This window comes from Nerophis lumbriciformis, linkage group LG18, assembly GCF_033978685.3.
Source record: "Nerophis lumbriciformis linkage group LG18, RoL_Nlum_v2.1, whole genome shotgun sequence".
In the NCBI taxonomy this organism is placed as follows: Eukaryota; Metazoa; Chordata; class Actinopteri; order Syngnathiformes; family Syngnathidae; genus Nerophis; species Nerophis lumbriciformis.
The window spans coordinates 37,991,842-38,015,942 of NC_084565.2; the positions used below are offsets into that span (position 1 = coordinate 37,991,842).

General features: G+C 36.5%; 1 protein-coding gene across 1 annotated transcript; it reads right to left on the minus strand.

Moving 5' to 3' along the window:
- Window positions 1-207: 207 nt before the first annotated feature.
- On the minus strand, window positions 208-22,367 carry LOC133617935 (calcium/calmodulin-dependent protein kinase type IV-like). The gene is made up of 11 exons (XM_061978327.2): window positions 21,901-22,367; window positions 17,549-17,627; window positions 17,402-17,464; window positions 17,241-17,323; window positions 17,107-17,179; window positions 10,892-10,982; window positions 10,743-10,817; window positions 2,670-2,745; window positions 2,477-2,603; window positions 2,259-2,411; window positions 208-1,416 (listed from the first exon to the last, which is right to left on the minus strand). The coding sequence occupies exons 1-11, from the start codon at window positions 22,005-22,007 to the stop codon at window positions 943-945; spliced, it is 1,401 nt and encodes a 466-aa protein (XP_061834311.2). The 5' UTR covers window positions 22,008-22,367; the 3' UTR covers window positions 208-942.
- Window positions 22,368-24,101: the final 1,734 nt, after the last annotated feature.

Sequence of the window (24,101 nt, forward strand, 5' to 3'; positions counted from 1 at the left end):
CAGTCGACACGGGCGGGGCCAGGTGGCGGACACAGCACCTCCTCGGTGTGGGAGGTGTCCCAGTGGCGGTCCGGCTCGTCGTACTGGTGCGGGACGGTCCAGGGAGGACGGGTTTACCGGCGGAGGCTGTGCTCCCAACAAGAAGCAGGTGAAAAACTACAAACATGGCCGCCATCAGTTGTGCATCAATAAAGACACAAGCCGTCATTTCTAATGATGGAAACTTTACTGCTGTCACTTCCCGTCTGTGTCATGTGACCACACAGAAACACTATTTACACCGAGCCCCACCCCACCGCCTCCGCATGCACACTTGTAGCCAAGCAGGAAGTCATGTGCCCAATGACACGCTAACGGTATGCGAACCAGCATGCATCAGTAAGTCCAAGTGGTTGTCGTTGTAAACAGGAAGTGTTCCAAACACGCCGAGAAAATGAGCTTGGCATCAAATGTGGCTAAAGTGAAGCTACGCTAAAGTAATTTTGAAAGTGGAACAAGAAGTCATCCGTGGCCTTGTTATTAAAGACTTCCTGTTTACATCAGCAGCACCCGTTGCCAAGCAACCAGGAAGTCTCCCGATGCTAAGCTAAGGAAAGCCAAGATGAGCGTCAGAAGGTGACGGGAAACACGACAAACGAGACTACGAAAAGTTGCTGTTGGGCCTCAGAGTGAGCGCTGGGGCTAAGCTAAACGCTAATGTGCTAACCATGGCGTCAAGAATACAATCTTTAAAGAAGCGTACGCTTTAAAACATAAACTGACAGCATCACCAGCGTGAGCTAGCGCAGTAGCCAAGGTGATATATTATGATTTCATGCACTTTGAAGTCAAATTAAAATGTTTGTTGTCCGTGAGGCTAACGTATATTTACATAAGTAGCTAGCGTCCATGCAGTACTTTCTTCTGGAAGCGTCTCTGTGCGGGGATTCCAACTAAAGGGGCTCATTGGCAGTGGGAGGTCTTACTGGCAGGCTCCGCCCCTGATGCAAAGCCGTTGCTGAGGCTGTTGGGACCGGGGGGCGTGGCCTGAGCCCTCGTTGCAGGGAGGACCACCGAGTAGCTTTTCTGGGGAGGTCTGGGCGAGACCACCATGGACTTCGTGACGACAGACGCCTGCCGCAGCCCGTCGGCACGCAGCGGCGGTCGGGAGGGGGCGGGCTCAGTGGGAGGAGCGTCCGGCTTGAGCGGTTCGGGGCTGCGAGAAGGGGAGGGGCTCCTTTTGTCCGTCGGCGTTGTTTGACTGTCTGAGGGCGTGGCCTCCTTGTCTTTGGGGGTGGGCTCCGTAGTGTCAGGAGGCGGGTCCTGCTGCACGCTGCTCTGCCGGGACGTCGCCGACGCCGCCATCTCGCAGCTGTCGGTCCGACGCCGCGAGCCCTCGTGCATCCGGCTGGTGGCCACCACGGCCTTCATGGCCGCCTGTGGCACAGCGAGGTCGTGAGACGTAAGACACGTGAGCGCATACTTGCCAACCTTGAGACCTCCGATTTCGGGAGGTGGGGGGTGGGGGCGTGGGGAGGGGCGTGGTTGGGGGCGTGGTTAAGAGGGGAGGAGGATATTGACAGCTAGAATTCACCAAGTCAAGTATTATATATATATATATATATATATATTTATCCTGAAAATATGCAAACAAAACTGTGTTTAGATAATTGATACTTCAAACTTGCATAAATAAATATTAAGGAATATAACATAACTTGGCTTCTGAGAGTTTCAAAATGTAATGAATAAAATGCTAAAGTTGTTGATTAACAAGCAATTATTTTAATAATTAAATATGGTCATTTTAAATGAATTTTTATGATAATTTAAAATCAATTATTTCAAATATGTTTATTTTAATGTATAATTCTATGGCTGGATGTAATAAGGAGTCACAAATAAATACAAAAAAATACAATTAATTTTGATGTTTTTAGCAAAATATAGTAAAAATGTATTTATTTATTTATTTTTTTAATTAATAAATATATTTATTTTTAGGTAAAATAAACATAATAATACAATTTATCTCTAGTCTGGATGATTTAGTTCTTGTCACCCTGTTGTCCTCCCGTAATAAAGAAAAGGCTGTCCTCACTCAGGTCCGCATGGAGCTGGAGGGGGCGTGGCCTCCAGCTCCGGCTGAAAATCGGGAGATTTTCGGGAGAATATTTGTCCCGGGAGGTTTTCGGGAGAGGCGCTGAATTTCGGGAGTCTCCCGGAAAATTCGGGAGGGTTGGCAAGTATGCGTGAGCGCGTGCGTGCGAGCTCCTCACCTTCAGTTTGCGGCGAGCGTTGAACTCCTGCAGCTTCCTCTGGGTGGTGTCCATGTGCGAGAAGCGCGCCGCCTTGCCCAGCACCCACGGGTGCTGCAGCGCCTGGCGCACGCTCAGACGCTTGCGAGGGTCCAACACGATCAGCTTGCTCACCTGCGACGACATCGTCAGCGACCACGCCCACGCCCACGCACGATCACGTGACCAATGACACTGACCAGATCTTTGGCGTTGAGCGACACGTCGTCCCACCAGGGGGAGACAAACTCGTAGTCGCAGTTGAGAATGCGACTGTACATGTACTGGTCCCCGCGCGGGTCGAAGAAGGGCTCGAAGCCGCACAGCCTGCAATAGCACCGCGTTACTGTCCCGACTCTGTGTGTGGCGTGTCTGTGACAGGAAGTGACTCACAGGATGTAGAGGATGACGCCCACCGACCACATGTCCACTTCTGGGCCGTAAGCGTTCCCTCGAAGGATCTCAGGAGCTCAAAACAAAATATGTCATGTGACCACCTGGCAACCAGGGGGAGTGGCTACTACCACTACATATACATTATACTATTAGTACTACTACTACTACTACATCATATACCATGTACTACTACTACAGGATACTGTATACAGTATACTATTAGTACTACTACAGCATATACAGTATGCTATTACTACTACTACATCATATACCATGTACTACTAGTACTACTACTACAAGATACTGTATACAGTATACTATTAGTACTACTACTACTACATCATATACCATGTAGTACTACTACATGATACTGTATACAGTATACTATTAGTACTACTACAGCATATACAGTATGCTATTACTACTACTACATCATATACCATGTAGTACTACTACAGGATATTGTATACAGTATACTATTAGTACTACTACAGCATATACAGTATGCTATTACTACTACTACATCATATACCATGTACTACTAGTACTACTACTACAGGATACTGTATACAGTATACTATTAGTACTACTACAGCATATACAGTATGCTATTACTATTACTACTACATCATATACAGCATGCTATTACTATTACTACTACATCATATACCATGTACTACTAGTACTAATACTACAGGATACTGTATACAGTATACTATTAGTACTACTACAGCATATACAGTATGCTATTACTATTACTACTACATCATATACAGCATGCTATTACTATTACTACTACATCATATACCATGTACTACTAGTACTAATACTACAGGATACTGTATACAGTATACTATTAGTACTACTACAGCATATACAGTAGGCTATTACTACTACATCATATACCGCGTACTACTAGTACTACTACTACAGGATACTGTATACAGTATACTATTAGTACTACTACAGCATATACAGTATGCTATTACTATTACTACTACATCATATACCATGTACTACTACTACAGGATACTGTATACAGTATACTATTAGTACTACTACAGCATATACAGTATGCTATTACTACTACTACATCATATACCATGTACTACTAGTACTACTACTACAAGATACTGTATACAGTATACTATTAGTACTACTACTACTACATCATATACCATGTAGTACTACTACATGATACTGTATACAGTATACTATTAGTACTACTACAGCATATACAGTATGCTATTACTACTACTACATCATATACCATGTAGTACTACTACAGGATATTGTATACAGTATACTATTAGTACTACTACAGCATATACAGTATGCTATTACTACTACTACATCATATACCATGTACTACTAGTACTACTACTACAGGATACTGTATACAGTATACTATTAGTACTACTACAGCATATACAGTATGCTATTACTATTACTACTACATCATATACAGCATGCTATTACTATTACTACTACATCATATACCATGTACTACTAGTACTAATACTACAGGATACTGTATACAGTATACTATTAGTACTACTACAGCATATACAGTATGCTATTACTATTACTACTACATCATATACCATGTAGTACTACTACAGGATACTGTATACAGTATACTATTAGTACTACTACAGCATATACAGTATGCTATTACTATTACTACTACATCATATACCATGTAGTACTACTACAGGATACTGTATAGAGTATACTGTTACTACTACTACTACTACATCATATACCATACACTACTTGTCATACTATAACATTCTGTATAGAGTATACTATTACTACTACTACTGCAGCAAATACAGTATACTAGTACTGCTACAGCATATACCATATATACCTCAAAGTGCTACTTTTACTACAGCATGCTGTATACAGTATACTATTAGTACCACTACTACAGCTTCTACAGTATACTATTACTACTAGTAATACAGCAAGTACAGTCTACTATTAGTACTACTACAGCATATACAGTTTACTGCTATTACTACTAGTACTACAGCATATACAGTATACTGTTAGTACCACTACTACAGCTTCTACAGTATACTATTAGTACTAGTAATACAGCAAGTACAGTATACTATTAGTACTACGACTGCATATACAGTTTACTGCTATTACTACTAGTACTACATCATATACAGTATATTATTACTACTATGACACACCTAGTGTGTGTGTGACAATCATTGGTACTTTAACTTTAACTTTAATATACAGTGTACCACTACACTACTGCTACTACAGCATATCCAGTATACTACTAGTACTACTACTACAGGATACTGTATACAGTATACTATTAGTACTACTACAGCATATACAGTAGGCTATTACTACTACTACATCATATACCATGTACTACTAGTACTACTACTGCAGGATACTGTATGCAGTATACTATTAGTACTACTACAGCATATACAGTATGCTATTACTATTACTACTACATCATATACCATGTAGTACTACTACAGGATATTGTATACAGTATACTATTAGTACTACTACAGCATATACAGTATGCTATTACTATTACTACATCATATACCATGTACTACTAGTACTACTACTACAGGATACTGTATACAGTATACTATTAGTACTACTACTACTACATCATATACCATGTACTACTACTACAGGATACTGTAAACAGTATACTATTAGTACTACTACAGCATATACAGTATGCTATTACTATTACTACATCATATACCATGTACTACTAGTACTACTACTACAGGATACTGTATACAGTATACTATTAGTACTACTACAGCATATACAGTATGCTATTACTATTACTACATCATATACCATGTACTACTAGTACTACTACTACAAGATACTGTATACAGTATACTATTAGTACTACTACAGCATATACAGTATGCTATTACTATTACTACTACATCATATACAATGTACTACTAGTTCTAATACTACAGGATACTGTATACAGTATACTATTAGTACTACTACTACTACTACTACATCATATACCATGTACTAATACTACAGGATACTGTATACAGTATACTATTAGTACTACTACTACTACTACTACATCATATACCATGTAGTACTACTACATGATACTGTATACAGTATACTATTAGTACTACTACAGCATATACAGTATGCTATTACTACTACTACATCATATACCATGTAGTACTACTACAGGATATTGTATACAGTATACTATTAGTACTACTACAGCATATACAGTATGCTATTACTACTACTACATCATATACCATGTACTACTAGTACTACTACTACAGGATACTGTATACAGTATACTATTAGTACTACTACAGCATATACAGTATGCTATTACTACTACATCATATACCATGTAGTACTACTACAGGATACTGTATAGAGTATACTGTTACTACTACTACTACATCATATACCATACACTACTAGTCATACTATAACATTCTGTATAGAGTATACTATTACTACTACTACTGCAGCAAATACAGTATACTAGTACTACTATAGCATATACCATACATACCTCAAAGTGCTACTTTTACTACAGCATGCTGTATACAGTATACTATTAGTACCACTACTACAGCTTCTACAGTATACTATTAGTACTAGTAATACAGCAAGTACAGTATACTATTAGTACTACTACTGCATATACAGTTTACTGCTATTACAACTAGTACTACAGCATATACAGTATACAGTATACTATTAGTACCACTACTACAGCTTCTACAGTATACTATTAGTACTAGTAATACAGCAAGTACAGTATACTATTAGTACTACTACTACTACTACATATACAGTTTACTGCTATTACTGCTAGTACTACAGCATATACAGTATATTATTACTACTATGACAGCATTTCGCCACACCCAGTGTGTGTGTGACAATCATTGGTACTTTAACTTTAACTTTAATATACAGTGTACCACTACACTACTGCTACTACAGCATATCCAATATACTACTAGTACTACAACAGCATATACAGTATACTACTAGGACTATTACTACAGCATGTACAGTATAATATTAGTAGTACTACCGCATACTGTATACAGTATACTATTAGTATTACTATTACACAGTATACTACTAGTACTACTACCACAGCATATACAGTACTACTATGACAGCATATACAGTATACTTCTAGTACTACTATTACAGCATATATAGTATACTACTAGTACTACTACAACAGCATACACAATATACTGCTTGTACTACTACTACGACAGCATATACAGTATACTACTAGTACTACAACAGCATATAGAGTATACTACTAGTAGTACTATAACAGCATATACAGTATACTACCAGTACTATCACAGCATATACAGTATACTACTAGTACTATTACTACAGCATATACAGTATACTACCAGTACTATTACAGCATATACAGTATACTACTAGTACTATTACTACAGCATATACAGTATAATATTAGTAGTACTACCGCATACTGTATACAGTATACTATTAGTACTACTACTACTACACACTATAATACTAGTACTACTACGACAGCATATACAGTACTACTATGACAGCATATACGGTATACTACTAGTACTACTATTACAGCATATATAGTATACTACTAGTACTACTACTACAGCATATACAATATACTGCTCGTACTACAACAGCATATGGAGTATACTACTAGTAGTACTATAACAGCATATACAGTATGCTATTACTATTACTACTACATCATATACCATGTAGTACTACTACAGGATACTGTATAGAGTATACTGTTACTACTACTACTACTACATCATATACCATACACTACTTGTCATACTATAACATTCTGTATAGAGTATACTATTACTACTACTACTGCAGCAAATACAGTATACTAGTACTGCTACAGCATATACCATATATACCTCAAAGTGCTACTTTTACTACAGCATGCTGTATACAGTATACTATTAGTACCACTACTACAGCTTCTACAGTATACTATTACTACTAGTAATACAGCAAGTACAGTCTACTATTAGTACTACTACAGCATATACAGTTTACTGCTATTACTACTAGTACTACAGCATATACAGTATACTGTTAGTACCACTACTACAGCTTCTACAGTATACTATTAGTACTAGTAATACAGCAAGTACAGTATACTATTAGTACTACGACTGCATATACAGTTTACTGCTATTACTACTAGTACTACATCATATACAGTATATTATTACTACTATGACACACCTAGTGTGTGTGTGACAATCATTGGTACTTTAACTTTAACTTTAATATACAGTGTACCACTACACTACTACTACTACAGCATATCCAGTATACTACTAGTACTACTACTACAGGATACTGTATACAGTATACTATTAGTACTACTACAGCATATACAGTAGGCTATTACTACTACTACATCATATACCATGTACTACTAGTACTACTACTGCAGGATACTGTATGCAGTATACTATTAGTACTACTACAGCATATACAGTATGCTATTACTATTACTACTACATCATATACCATGTAGTACTACTACAGGATATTGTATACAGTATACTATTAGTACTACTACAGCATATACAGTATGCTATTACTATTACTACATCATATACCATGTACTACTAGTACTACTACTACAGGATACTGTATACAGTATACTATTAGTACTACTACTACTACATCATATACCATGTACTACTACTACAGGATACTGTAAACAGTATACTATTAGTACTACTACAGCATATACAGTATGCTATTACTATTACTACATCATATACCATGTACTACTAGTACTACTACTACAGGATACTGTATACAGTATACTATTAGTACTACTACAGCATATACAGTATGCTATTACTATTACTACATCATATACCATGTACTACTAGTACTACTACTACAAGATACTGTATACAGTATACTATTAGTACTACTACAGCATATACAGTATGCTATTACTATTACTACTACATCATATACAATGTACTACTAGTTCTAATACTACAGGATACTGTATACAGTATACTATTAGTACTACTACTACTACTACTACTACTACATCATATACCATGTACTAATACTACAGGATACTGTATACAGTATACTATTAGTACTACTACTACTACTACTACATCATATACCATGTACTAATACTACAGGATACTGTATACAGTATACTAGTAGTACTACTACAGCATATACAGTAGGCTATTACTACTACTACATCATATACCGCGTACTACTAGTACTACTACTACAGGATACTGTATACAGTATACTATTAGTACTACTACAGCATATACAGCATGCTATTACTATTACTACTACATCATATACCATGTACTACTACCAGTACTACTACTACAGGATACTGTATACAGTATACTATTAGTACTACTACAGCATATACAGTATGCTATTACTACTACATCATATACCATGTAGTACTACTACAGGATACTGTATAGAGTATACTGTTACTACTACTACTACATCATATACCATACACTACTAGTCATACTATAACATTCTGTATAGAGTATACTATTACTACTACTACTGCAGCAAATACAGTATACTAGTACTACTATAGCATATACCATACATACCTCAAAGTGCTACTTTTACTACAGCATGCTGTATACAGTATACTATTAGTACCACTACTACAGCTTCTACAGTATACTATTAGTACTAGTAATACAGCAAGTACAGTATACTATTAGTACTACTACTGCATATACAGTTTACTGCTATTACAACTAGTACTACAGCATATACAGTATACAGTATACTATTAGTACCACTACTACAGCTTCTACAGTATACTATTAGTACTAGTAATACAGCAAGTACAGTATACTATTAGTACTACTACTACTACTACATATACAGTTTACTGCTATTACTGCTAGTACTACAGCATATACAGTATATTATTACTACTATGACACACCCAGTGTGTGTGTGACAATCATTGGTACTTTAACTTTAACTTTAATATACAGTGTACCACTACACTACTGCTACTACAGCATATCCAATATACTACTAGTACTACAACAGCATATACAGTATACTACTAGGACTATTACTACAGCATGTACAGTATAATATTAGTAGTACTACCGCATACTGTATACAGTATACTATTAGTATTACTATTACACAGTATACTACTAGTACTACTACCACAGCATATACAGTACTACTATGACAGCATATACAGTATACTTCTAGTACTACTATTACAGCATATATAGTATACTACTAGTACTACTACAACAGCATACACAATATACTGCTTGTACTACTACTACGACAGCATATACAGTATACTACTAGTACTACAACAGCATATAGAGTATACTACTAGTAGTACTATAACAGCATATACAGTATACTACCAGTACTATCACAGCATATACAGTATACTACTAGTACTATTACTACAGCATATACAGTATACTACCAGTACTATTACAGCATATACAGTATACTACTAGTACTATTACTACAGCATATACAGTATAATATTAGTAGTACTACCGCATACTGTATACAGTATACTATTAGTACTACTACTACTACACACTATAATACTAGTACTACTACGACAGCATATACAGTACTACTATGACAGCATATACGGTATACTACTAGTACTACTATTACAGCATATATAGTATACTACTAGTACTACTACTACAGCATATACAATATACTGCTCGTACTACAACAGCATATGGAGTATACTACTAGTAGTACTATAACAGCATATACAGTATACTACTACTACAGCAGCATATAGAGTATACTACTAGTAGTACTATGACAGCATATTGTATACTACTAGTACTACCACAGCGTATAGAGTATACTACTAGTACTACTACTACTACAGCATATAGAGCACACTACTAGTACTATTACAGCATATAGAATATACTACTAGTACTAGGACAGTATACTATTAGTGTGTAGTAGTGTACTCACCACAGTACCCTGGCGTCCCACACACAGTCTTCATGGTCACCTGATCATCGATTATTTTAGAAAGACCAAAGTCGGCTGAAAGACAACACATTCACAAACGTTGTGTGTGTGTGTGTGGTTGCCATGACGACAGTGCAGGCGCCACATACCAATCTTGAGCGGCGCGTCCAGCGAAAGGTCGGCGTAGAGTAAATTCTCGGGTTTGAGGTCGCGATGCACGACGCCGTTCTCGTGTAAATACTGAAACACACACACAGCCCAAGGTCTCAACATGTGGATGTTTCTTTCGAAAGTTCTATTCCTTTGACTTATTTACAAAGTAAACACATCAGCTTTCACGCTGCACTGTCAACAAGTTCATTATTCTGCCCTCGCTACTCCTATTCAGCGTGTGCAGCCAGACAGGTAGTTAACAAGTGTAGTTGACGTTCCTTCTTTTGAATGATTTTTCTTCCACAGTTGTATTTCTTTGTATGTCTTCCTTTATGTCTGTTTGTAAGACTGAAAATATAAACCATTAGAACAGTATAACGCCCATTGTGTATTTTACCTAAACAAAACAAAAGGTTTAGTTTTAATACACACAGCAAACATTGCACACATGTGGTTTAACACAAACCTAAGGCATAGCTTTGTTGCCCTCTGCTGGTCAAATTCAGCGCTAGATGTATTTAACCAGTTTTGGTCGCCAGAGTTAAGCAACACAAATACAAAAGTCATCACAAAGTCAGCAATTTCAATACATTCATATTTTGTTGTCCAGTCGCTAGTAAAAGTATGATTTTTACGATTTATTTCGATTTTTTTAATTTTTTGCTCATGTATCCGGGGTGGCGGGAGTACTGTATAAATGAGCAACCCGGTTTTTAATGATTTTGTCAAGCCTATTTGGGTGCTGATCGGTGGGCTAAATTAAAAGCCTATTCACCTGATGTAGAAAGTAGAGTCATGCAGACACGTTTGTTACTGGATACAATGTTAATATGCTGCTGCCTTGGAGACTCTGAATTTGCATTTAATTTAATTTATTTAATTTAATTTAGACGGCAATATTCTTCAACAAAGGACACTCTGTACGTATGTCTGGTTTACGCTAATCCGACACTAGATATTCGTTAATAGTTAACAGTAGTGTTGTCCCGATACCAATATTTTGGTACCAGTACCAAAATGTATTTCAATACTTTTCGGTACTTTTCGATACTTTTCTAAATAAAGGAGACCACAAAAAATGGCATTGTCGGCTTTATTTTAACAAAAAATCTTAGGGTACATTAAACATACTGTATGTTTCTTATTGCAATTTAGTCCTTAAATAAAATAGTGAACATCAATCAATGTTTATTTATATAGCCCTAAATCACAAGTGTCTCAAAGGGCTGCACAAGCCACAACGACATCCTCGGTTCAGATCCCACATCAGGGCAAGGAAAAACTCAACCCAGTGGGATGACATACTAGACAACTTGTCTTTTAGTAGTAAGTAAACAAACAAAGACTCCTAATTAGTATGCAGTAACATATTGTGTCATTTATACACCTATTATTTTGTACACATTATGAGGGACAAGCTGTAAAAATGGATTATGAATCTTCTTGTCGACTTGTCCAGGGTGTACCCCGCCTTCCGCCCGAATGCAGCTGAGATAGGACAAGCGGTAGAAAATAGAAATAAATGGACAAGCGGTAGAAAATAGATGGATGGATGGAATCTACTTGTTCATTTACTGTTAATATCTGCTTACTTTCTGTTTTAACATGTTCTATCTACACTTCTGTTCAAATGTAATAATCACTTATTCTTCTGTTAAAGTTAAAAAAGTTAAAAGTTAAAGTTAAAAAAGTTAAAGTTAAAATAGCAATGATAGTCACACACACACTAGGTGTGGTGAAATGTGTCCTCTGCATTTGACCCATCCCCTTGTTCACCCCCTGAGAGGTGAGGGGAGCAGTGAGCAGCAGCGGTGGCCACGCCCGGGAATCCTTTTTGGTGATTTAACCCCCAACTCCAACCCTTGATGCTGAGTGCCAAGCAGGGAGGTAATGGCTCCCATTTTTATCGTCTTTGGTATGACTCGGCCGGGGTTTGAACTCACAACCTACCCATCTCAGGGCGGACACTCTAACCACAAAGGACACTCAGTACGTATGTCTGGTTTACGCTAAACCCACACTAGCTATTCGTTTATAGTTAACAGTAGTGTTGTCCCGATACCAATATTTTGGTACCGGTACCCAAAATGTATTTCAATACTTTTCGATACTTTTCTAAATAAAGGGTACCACAAAAAATGGCATTATTGGCTTTATTTTACCATCTTTGGGTACATTAAACATGTTTCTTATTGCAATTTAGTCCTTAAATAAAATAGTGAACATACTAGACAACTTGTCTTTTAGTAGTAAGTAAACAAACAAAGACTCCTAATTAGTCTGCTGACGTATGCAGTAACATATTGTGTCATTTATCATTATATTATTTTGTCAACATTATGAGGGACAAACTGTAAAAATTGATTATTAATCTTCTTGTTCATTTACTGTTAATATCTGCTTGCTTTCTGTTTTAACATGTTCTATCTACACTTCTGTTAAAATGTAATAATCACTTATTCTTCTCTTCTTTGATACTTCGTTTGGATGATACCACACATTTAGGTATGGATCTGATACCAAGTAGTTACAGGATCATACATTGGTCATATTCAAAGTCCTCATGTGTCCAGGGACATATTTACTGACTTTATAAACATAATATAATTTTTTTTTTTAAAGAAAAATTATCTTGTGACGCTAAACAATATTGATGTAATCACAGTAGTATCGACTAGATACGCTCCTGTACTTGGTATCATTACAGTGGATGTTAGGTGTAGATCCACCCATGGTGTTTGTTTAGCTATTCCTCGTCCTGTAGGGATGATGCTTGTAAGAAACGTACTTTATTTGTCGCCATGGAGGCGAGGATTAGTGATTCAGAAGTAGCTAAAACACTGCGGATGAACATTAGCCATGTTTTAAAGCACCTGTTCCTGAGGGCGTTTCAGTGTTATAACTTCACCTTTATTGTCAGTTTTTAAGCCAAAATGCTTCCCTTTTCTGTCTACACGCTGTGTCTGCTTGTAAGTACTCCGTGTGCGTGAGCTGCCGAACATGCTCCTCTGCTCGTAAAACCAGCAATGTCACGACGTGACGACGATGGGTGTGGAAAGGGTACTTTTTAGAGGCGGTATAGTACCGAATATGATTCATTAGTATCCTGGTACTATACTATAATGTGATACCGTACAACCCTAGTAAATAGTATCACAATTTAAGCTTTTTCTCACTACATTGTCTTTTTTTGCGCTTTTTTTTCTTGCATTGTTACTCGTTTTGTTTATTTTTTTCAAACAACACACCACGGGCCACACTTTGGACACCTCTGGTGTAGAAGAACACAACAATGAGTTTAATGTTTTGGTGACGCACAATTCTGTGATACAACTCAATACTGGTAATCCCAACACACACACAGGATGTAGGTCGTGTGTGTGCGTGTGTGTGTGTGTGTGGGAGAGAGAGAGATTTAATCCTCGGTGATTTTAATCTGTTGAGCAGCTGGATGGAAGATGATGTTACATAAGAACACTTGATGCCCGCAAACACAACAACAACAACAACAGTTGATGTTTGACCATTCAAAGTCAACACCAGTAGCAGGCAGCTGGCGTGTGCTAAATGCTTAGCCTAGCTTAGCTGTCCCCGCCAGCGAAAAGTCTTCATAACGGAGAGGCGGAGCCTAGTCCAATATAAGATAACAAACATTATCATGGATGTACCACAGATTCACTTTCAGGTCTAAGCTTGTGCTACTCAAATATCTTGACACACACATACAGATAGATGGATAAATAAACATTCACATCAGGGGGGGGCGTGAAAAAAATGTCCCCAATAAAAATGTACCTGAGCAAGTTCCAAACACCCCGTTTAATGCAGTGCTTCTTAAATGGTGGTTCTAGTATCTTTAGTGTTAGTGAAGAACCATCTTGACACATACAGATACAAAAAGCAACATTACGTTTAGGGCAAAGTCTCAAGGATCCAAATTGCTCCCACTCATAAAAGTGTTAAAAAGAAGTCATATAGCAATATATATAATTTTTTTACTTTCAACGCTTTTTTTATAAATAGGAAAAATAGAAAAAAACACCCAAAAATGTTCAAAGTGGAATATTTTATGTAAATTAATTGGAGCCTTTAATAGGTAAAACAAATTTCACAACATTGATTTTGGTTAAATATATATTTTTAAACAGACCGTTTAAAAAAATTAAAAAAAACACTCTAAAGGTCTCAGGGATCCAAAAGGCCCCCACTCATAAAAGTGTTAAAAATAAGTCATATAGCAATATATATAATTTTTACTTTCAACGCTTGAATATCGATAGATCAACTTCAGAGTTATCCGTTGACATAAAGTAAAAATAAATAAATTAGGTTTTATGCGCGACCCCAAAAGGGACAAGCGGTAGAAAATGGATGGATGGATGTTTTTTTTTAAATAGGAAAGATAGAGAAAAAAACACAAAAAAAATTTCTAAGTGGAATATTTTATGTAAATTAATTGGAGCCTTTAATAGCTAAAAAAAAATTCACATTGATTTTGGTTAAAACATTTTTTTTAAACAGACAGTTTAAAAAAACAAAAAAAAACACTCTAAAGGTCTCAGGGATCCAAAAGGCCCCCACTCATAAAAGTGTTAAAAATAAGTCATACATCAATATATATTATTTTTACTTTCAACGCTTGAATATCGATAGATCAACTTCAGAGTTATCCGTTGACATAAAGTAAAAATAAATAAATTAGGTTTTATGCGCGACCCCAAAAGGGACAAGCGGTAGAAAATGGATGGAACATAAAGTAAAAATAAATAAATAAGGTTTTGTGCGCGACCCCAAAAGGGACAAGCGGTAGAAAATGGATGGATGGATGGTTTTTTTATAAATAAGAAAAATAGGAAAAAAAACACCCAAAAATGTTCTAATTGGAATATTTTATGTAAATTAATTAGAGCCTTTAATAGGTAAAAAAAAAATTCTCAACATTGATTTTGGTTAAATATTGTTTTTTAAACAGACAGTTAAAAAAAAAAAAAAAAAAAAACACTCTAAAGGTCTCAGGGATCCAAAAGGCCCCACTCATAAAAGTGTTAAAAAGAAGTCATATCAATAAATATTATTTTTACTTTCAACGCTTGAATATCGATGGATCAACTTCAGAGTTATCCGTTGACATAAAGTAAAAATACATAAATTAGGTTTTATGCGCGACCCCAAAAGGGACAAGCGGTAGAAAATGGATGGAACATAAAGTAAAAATAAATAAATAAGGTTTTGTGCGCGACTCCAAAAGGGACAAGCGGTAGAAAATGGATGGATGGATGTTTTTTTTTTATAAATAGCAAAATAGAAAAAAAAACACCCAAAAATGTTCAAAGTGGAATATTTTATATAAATTAATTGCAGCCTTTAATGGGTAAAAAAAATTCACAACATTGATTTTGGTTAAAAAAAATTTTTTAAACAGACAGTTTAAAAAAACCAAAACACTCTAAAGGTCTCAGGGATCCAAAAGGCCCCCACTCATAAAAGTGTTAAAAATAAGTCATACATCAATATATATTATTTTTACTTTCAACGCTTAAATATCGATAGATCAACTTCAGAGTTATCCGTTGACATTAAGTTAAAAAAATAATCATATTTTATGCGTGACCCCAAAAGGGACAAGCGGTAGAAAATGGATGGATGTTTTTTTAATTAAAAAAAAAAAACACCCCAAAATGTTCAAAGTGGAATATTTGATGTAAAGTCAATGGAGCCTTTAATAGGTTAAACAAAATCACAACAACAACGATTTTGGTTTAATTTTTTTTTTTTAATCACTCTAAAGGTCTCAGGGATCCAAAAAGCCTCAACTTATAAAAGTGTTCAAAAAAAGGCCACATATGAATTATTATTTTTACTATTTTTTTTTACAATTCTTTACAACTTTTCTACTATTTTTACTTTCAACCCTTAAATCCCTCCATAAACGTCAATAATAGGTTTTTATAATTTATTGCGCAAAGACAGTTTTAAAGTGAAAAAGGGTGTTATCAGTGTCTTTCCTCCATTTCCTTTTTATACAATGTGCTGCGGGCCTTTATAAAATTAGCCGTGGGCCGCAAGTGACCCCCGGGTTGCACTTTGGACACCCCTGCTTTAAAAGGATAATCAAAGCAATAGAATCTAAATGGATTTTTTTTTCTAATGGAATTAATCGATTCCTTGGATGTATTTTTCCGGTGTAGCCCTGAAGAAGACGCCCCCTTACCGCCACGGCCTCCAGGATCTGCTTGATGACGTGGGCGGCGTCTCTCTCGCTGTAGTAGCCGCGCTCCACGATCCTGCGAGAGCGCAGTCGTCAAGTTAACGCGATAAATAACAAATGTCGTTTGACTTGCTCACCTGTCAAAGAGCTCTCCTCCGGTCACCAGCTCCAGAACCAGGGCGATGTCGGTGTCCGTCTCAAAGATCTCTTTGAGCTGGATCTGGGGGAGCAAACGGGGAGAAGCGTCACGCTCGCCATCCAACAGGAAGTGGTATCCGCCGGGAAAGGCGGGACTTACGATGTTTGGGTGGGAGAGGCGCAGCAGGACGCCGATTTCTGTCCGAACAATCTTCTTGTCGATCTGCCACAGCAAAAGCATTGTGAGTATTATGTGTGTCAAAGGTCATGACCTCTGACCTCCATTTTCTCCATCCAGACCACTGACCGTTTTCTTGAGGACTTTGACGGCGTACGGCTTCTTCTTCTCTTTTTCTTCGCAGCGATACACGATGGACGTCGCTCCTCTGCAGCCAGACGACGACATCGTCACGTAAATATCACGTCACATGACCACCTGCTTGTGCTTGTGTGTGTGTGTGTGTGTGTGTGTGTGTGTTCTTGTATTTCTAGCCTTCTTGAGACATGAAGAAGGAAAAGTATCTTCCATATGAGGAGGTGTGAACAGGTGATGACATAAATCATGGTCCCAATAACATTGCATCTAATAGACAATGTCTCATTTGTGGTGACATCTATCAAAATGAGGGTGGTCCCAAAAAGGAGGGATTTTTCAAATTTACTGTGTGTCGCTTTTCTGATCAACATATGAAATAACAAGTGTGTGTAAGAAATTTAAATGCGCACCCTTCGGCCAAAATTAATTTAAAAAAATATATGTACATAGCGACATACTGTAATAACTTGAAGTAAATAATGAACATTAAAAAACAATAACAAACAAAAAATGTACTAAAAGCTTACCTTTTTTATTTTTGCATAGTATGTATATATTATTAATGTTGTAAAGACACATCTTTATATATCTAGAAAGGGTGGTCCTAAAGAGGTATGCATGAAATCTCATGAAGGTAACAAATACAATAATATGTGTGTATGTGTGTTCTTGTATTTCTACCCTTATTGAGACATGAAGAAGGGAAAGTATCTTCCATATGAGGATGTGTGAACAAGTGATGACATAAATCATGGTCCCAATAACATTGCATCTAATAGACAATGTCTCATTTGTGGTGACATCTATCAAAATGAGGGTGGTCCCAAAAAGGAGGGATTTTTCAAATTGACTGTGTGTCGCTTTTCTGGTCAACATATGAAATAACAAGTGTGTGTAAGAGATTGAAATGCGCACCCTTTGGCCAAAATGAATTAAAAAAAAAAAAATGTACATAGCGACATACTGTAATAACTTGAAGTAAATAATTAACATTAAAAAACAATAACAAACAAAAAATGTACTAAAAGCGTAGCTTTTTTTAAATATTTGCATAGTATGTATATATTATTAATGTTGTAAAGACACATCTTTATATATCTAGAAAGGGTGGTCCTAAAGAGGTATGCATGAAATCTCATGAAGGTAACAAATACAATAATATGTGTGTATGTGTGTTCTTGTATTTCTACCCTTATTGAGACATGAAGAAGGGAAAGTATCTTCCATATGAGGATGTGTGAACAAGTGATGAAATAAATCATGGTCCCAATAACATTGCATCTAATAGACAATGTCTCATTTGTGGTGACATCTATCAAAATGAGGGTGGTCCCAAAAAGGAGAGATTTTTCAAATTGACTGTGTGTCGCTTTTCTGGTCAACATATGAAATAACAAGTGTGTGTAAGAGATTGAAATGCGCACCCTTCGGCCAAAATTAATTAAAAAAAAAAAATGTACATAGCGACACACTGTAATAACTTGAAGTAAATAATGAACATTAAAAAACAATAACAAACAAAAAATTTACTAAAAGCTTACCTTTTTTTATATTTGCATAGTATGTATATATTATTAATATTGTAAATACAAATCTTTATATATCTAGAAAGGCTGGTCCTAAAGAGGTATGCATGAAGTCTCATGAAGGTAACAAATACAACAATGTGTGTGTATGTGTGTGTGTGTGTTCTTGTATTTCTACCCTTATTGAGACATGAAGAAGGGAAAGTATCTTCCATATGAGGAGGTGTGAACAAGTGATGACATAAATTATGGTCCCAATAACATTGCATCTAATAGACAATGTCTCATTTGTGGTGACATCTATCAAAATGAGGGTGGTCCCAAAAAGGAGGGATTTTTCTAATTGACTGCGTGTCGCTTTTCTGGTCAACATATGAAATAACAAGTGTGTGTAAGAGATTGAAATGCGCACCCTTCGGCCAAAATGAATTAAAAAAAAAAAAATGTACATAGCGACATACTGTAATAACTTGAAGTAAATAATGAACATTCAAAAACAATAACAAACAAAAAAATTACTAAAAGCTTACCTTTTTTTATATTTGCATAGTATATATATATTATTAATGTTGTAAAGACAAAGCTGTTTATATCTAGAAAGGCTGGTCCTAAAGAGGTATGCATGAAGTCTCATGAACAACAATGTGTGTGTGTGTGTGTTCTTGTATTTCTACCCTTATTGAGACATGAAGAAGGAAAAGTATCTTCCATATGAGGAGGTGTGAACAAGTGATGACATAAATCATGGTCCCAATAACATTGCATCTAATAGACAATGTCTCATTTGTGGTGAAATCTATCAAAATGAGGGTGGTCCCAAAAAGGAGGGATTTTTCAAATTGACTGTGTCAGTTTTAAAAGAGCTCCCCCTCTGGTCAACATATGAAATAACAAGTGTGTAAGAAATTGAAATGCGCCCCCTTTGGCCAAAATTAATTTAAAAAAATAAATATGTATATAGAGACATACTGTAATAACTTGAAGTAAATAATGAAGATTAAAAACCAAATACAAACAAAAAAATAACCAAAGCTTACCTTTCTTTTATATTTGCATAGTATGTATATATTATTAATGTTGTAAAAACAAATCTTTATATATCTAGAAAGGGTGGTCCTAAAGAGGTAGGCATTTTTCTCAGGTCTCAAGAAGGTAACAAATACAAGTGTGTGTGTGTGTGTGTGTGTGTGTGTGTGTGTGTGTGTGTGTGTGTCTTCTTGTATTTCTACCCTTCCTGAGACATCAACAAAGAAAAGTATCATCCATATGAGGAGGGGTGAACAAGTTAGTACATAAATCATGGTCCCGATTCGGAAAACCATTGCATCTAATAGAGAATGTGTCATTTGTGGTGACATCTATCAACATGAGGGTGGTCCCAAAAAGGAGGGATTTTTCAAATTGACTGTGTCGCGACCCCGAAGGGAATAAGCGGTAGAAAATGGATGGATGGATGGGTTTTAAAAGTGCTCCCACTCTGGTCAACATATGAAATAACAAGTGTGTGTAAGAAATTGAAATGCGCCCCTTTTGGCCAAATTTGTATTAAAAAAATAAATAAATATGTATATAGAGACATACTGTAATAACGAAGTAAATAATGAAGATTAAAAAACAATTACAAACAAAATATTAACTAAAAGCTCACCTTTTTAAAAATGTACATAGTATGTATACATTATTAATGTTGTAAATACAAATATATATATATATATATATTATATTATATATATATATGTGTGTGTGTGTGTGTGACAAATACAAGAATGTGTGTTTGTTCTTGTATTTCTACTCTTCTTGAGACATCAAGAAGGAAAAGTATCTTACATATGAGGAGGTGTGAACAAGTGATGACATAGATCATGGTCCTAAAAACATTGCATCTAATAGACAATGTCTCATTTGCACCCCTGCTGGTGACATCCATCAAAATTAGGGTGGTTCCAAAAAGGAGGGAATTTTCAAATTGACTGGTTTTAAAAGTGCTCCCCCTCTGGCCAACATATGAAATAACAAGTGTGTGTAAGAAATTGAAATGCGCCCCCTTTGGCCAAAATCTATAAAATTGAAAAAATAAATATGTATATAGAGACATACTGTAATAACTTGAAGTAAATAATGAAGATTAAAAACCAATTACAAACAAAAAATTAACTAAAGCTTACCTTTTTTTTATATTTGCATAGTATGTATATATTATTAATGTTGTAAAGACAAATATTTATATATCTAGAAAGGGTGGTCCTGAAGAGGTAGGCGTTATTCGGAGGTCTCAAGAAGCTAAGAAATACAAGAATGTGTGTGTGTGAGTACCAGATGGAGGAAAGATATCAAAGACACACACACATTCACACCCATGCAGGCCTGACTGGTCTCCCTGGCAACAGCACACCTGCTAACAGGCCTAGCGACGGTATACTTACTCACTTCATACAATTTAGCGTTGACATCATTAATTTCACTTGTAAAATAGGAGCCTTTCCTGTATAAACACGGGGGCGTGGCCTCTTGGTTTCCCGCTAATGACCCACATCACGTGTTTTACTGAGGGTGGTGAAGTCCCTAATTTATTCATTCATTCGTTCACGTGACTATATGTGAGCGCTGTTACACACGTGAACCATCAACCCTGGAGTTAAGTGACTCCGCCCCCCCTGTGACGTCACGACGCCTGTGCTGCATGTTGTTGTTGTTGTTGTTGTGCGCTAATAATAACGACGAGCGTAAAATCTCCGAGCGTCATTGAACGCACTCCCAAACAAAACTGCAGTTTCACGTGTGCGTGTGCGCGTGCCCGTGCGTGTGTGAGGCCCAGACCTGCCCAGTTCGGAACTCAGGGTGTAAAACTCCTCCACCGTCCCGTCCCTCCGAGAACCGTCCACCCAGAACTCCACCGGCTCCGAACCGGGCCGGGACGTCGGCATGGTGACCACAACCAGTACTGTGTCCGCGGGACCAGGCGGAGTCCACTTGAAACCAGGATCAGCCTGAGCGGAATTCCGATTAGAATGATTCGGTTTCTTTTAATCCGTTTGAGCGAACCGAGATGGAGAGGATTTATTCCAGACTCAAAACTAAATCCAGGTTATAGCGTCCATCGGGCCTAGAACGGCTCGGGTGTCGGTTCCGCTCGGTCCATCGTCCTCCTCCTGGTCTGGGATTTAGCGAGGCTGCCTCCAGACCAGGTCCTGTCCGGACGTGTTGTGAGCAGCAACAACACGGTTCTGCTGGGGGAAGATGCTCCAGATGTTCGCTGGATCTGCGGAGAGGCTGCGGCGGTAATCCTTTAGCCCCGCCCCCTGGCAACGCGCTTGCCATTGGACGGTTAGAATGTCGCTCATTCACCCAGCAAAACACACGAGAAACACTCCAATTTACGCTTCTTAGTCATTTTATGGCACAAAACAATTATTATTACACATATTACTTTATTATTATTACCACCACGCGCCTCTCCATCGGCACGTTGACGTCACGAGTTTGTGTACAACCTCAAATGGCCGCTGGGGGCGCAAGTAAACATGTAGTGTCTGCGAGCTAGTAAAAAATGTCTTCTTCTTTGGTAGTAGTGTCGTGATTTAAAAAGTTAAAGTTAAAGTTAAAGTACCAATGATTGTCACACACACACACTAGGTGTGGCGAAATTATTCTCTGCATTTAACCCATCACCCTTGATCACCCCCTGGGAGGTGAGGGGAGCAGTGGGCAGCAGCGGTGGCCGCGCCCGGGAATCATTTTTGGTGATTTAACCCCCAATTCCAACCCTTGATACTGAGTGCCAAGCAGGGAGGTAATGGGTCCCATTTTTATAGTCTTTGGTATGACTCGGCCGGGGTTTGAACCCACAACCTACCGATCTCAGGGCGGACACTCTAACCACTAGGCCACTTAGTGTGCTTATTTTACATTAAAAGAAAATATAAACTAAATAAATAATACAAATAAAAACAACATTTGTTTGTTTTGTATTATAAGTAGTGTTAGTACAGTAGTAACTACATTAAAAAATTTTTTTTTTTTTTTTAATTTTATCATACTTGCGAACTCTCCCGAATTTTCCGGGAGACTCCCGAAATTCAGCGCCTCTCCCAAAAACCTCCCGGGACAAATATTCTCCCGAAAATCTTGCCATTTTCAGCCGAAGTGAGGACAGCCTTTTTTCACTACGGGAGGACAACAGGGTGACAAGAACTAAATCCTCCAGACTAGAGATAAATTGTATTATTATGTTTATCTTACCTACAAATAAATATATATATCAATTAAAAAAAAAAAAAATTTTTTTTTTACTATATTTAGCTAAAAACATCAAAATTAATTGTATTTTTATTTGTATTTTTTCTGACTCCTTATTACATCCAGCCATAGAATTATACATTAAAATAAACATATTTGAAATAATTAATTTTAAATGATCATAATAATTCATTTAAAATGACCATATTTAATTATCAAAATAAGTGCTTGTTTGTCAACAACTTTAGCATTTTATTCATTACATTTTGAAGCTCTCAGAAGCCAAGTTATGTTATATTCCTTAATATTTATTTATTCAAGTTTGAAGTATCAATTATCTAAACACAGTTTTCTTTGCATATTTTCAGGATGTAAATATATATATATATATATATATATATATATATATATATATATATATATATATATATATATATATACCGTATATATATATATATATATGAAATGCTTGACTTGGTGACTTCTAGCTGTCAATATACTCCCCCCTCTTAACCACGCCCCCCCCCCCCCCCCCCCCCACCTCCCGAAATTGGAGTTCTCAAGGTTGGCAAGTATGAATTTTATAAACCTTTATTTATTCATTTACAAACAATTGAGAAATAATAACAATCAAAATAAGTACAAACCAGCGCCAAGGGGTTGTAAACTCAATTAAGTAACTAAAATAGAATGCAATATATATATATATATATATATATATATATATATATATATATATATATATATATATACATATATATATATATATATATATATATATA

Excerpts from the sequence above, each read along its gene's own strand:
- LOC133617935 (XM_061978327.2), bottom strand. The coding sequence starts at position 22,007 with ATGCCGACGTCCCGGCCCGGTTCGGAGCCGGTGGAGTTCTGGGTGGAC. Across the intron at positions 17,324-17,401 it reads GCCTCTCCCACCCAAACATC|ATCCAGCTCAAAGAGATCTT; the intron begins GTAAGTCCCGCC and ends TTGCTCCCCCAG. Across the intron at positions 2,604-2,669 it reads GGCGTCATCCTCTACATCCT|GCTGTGCGGCTTCGAGCCCT; the intron begins GTGAGTCACTTC and ends GTGCTATTGCAG.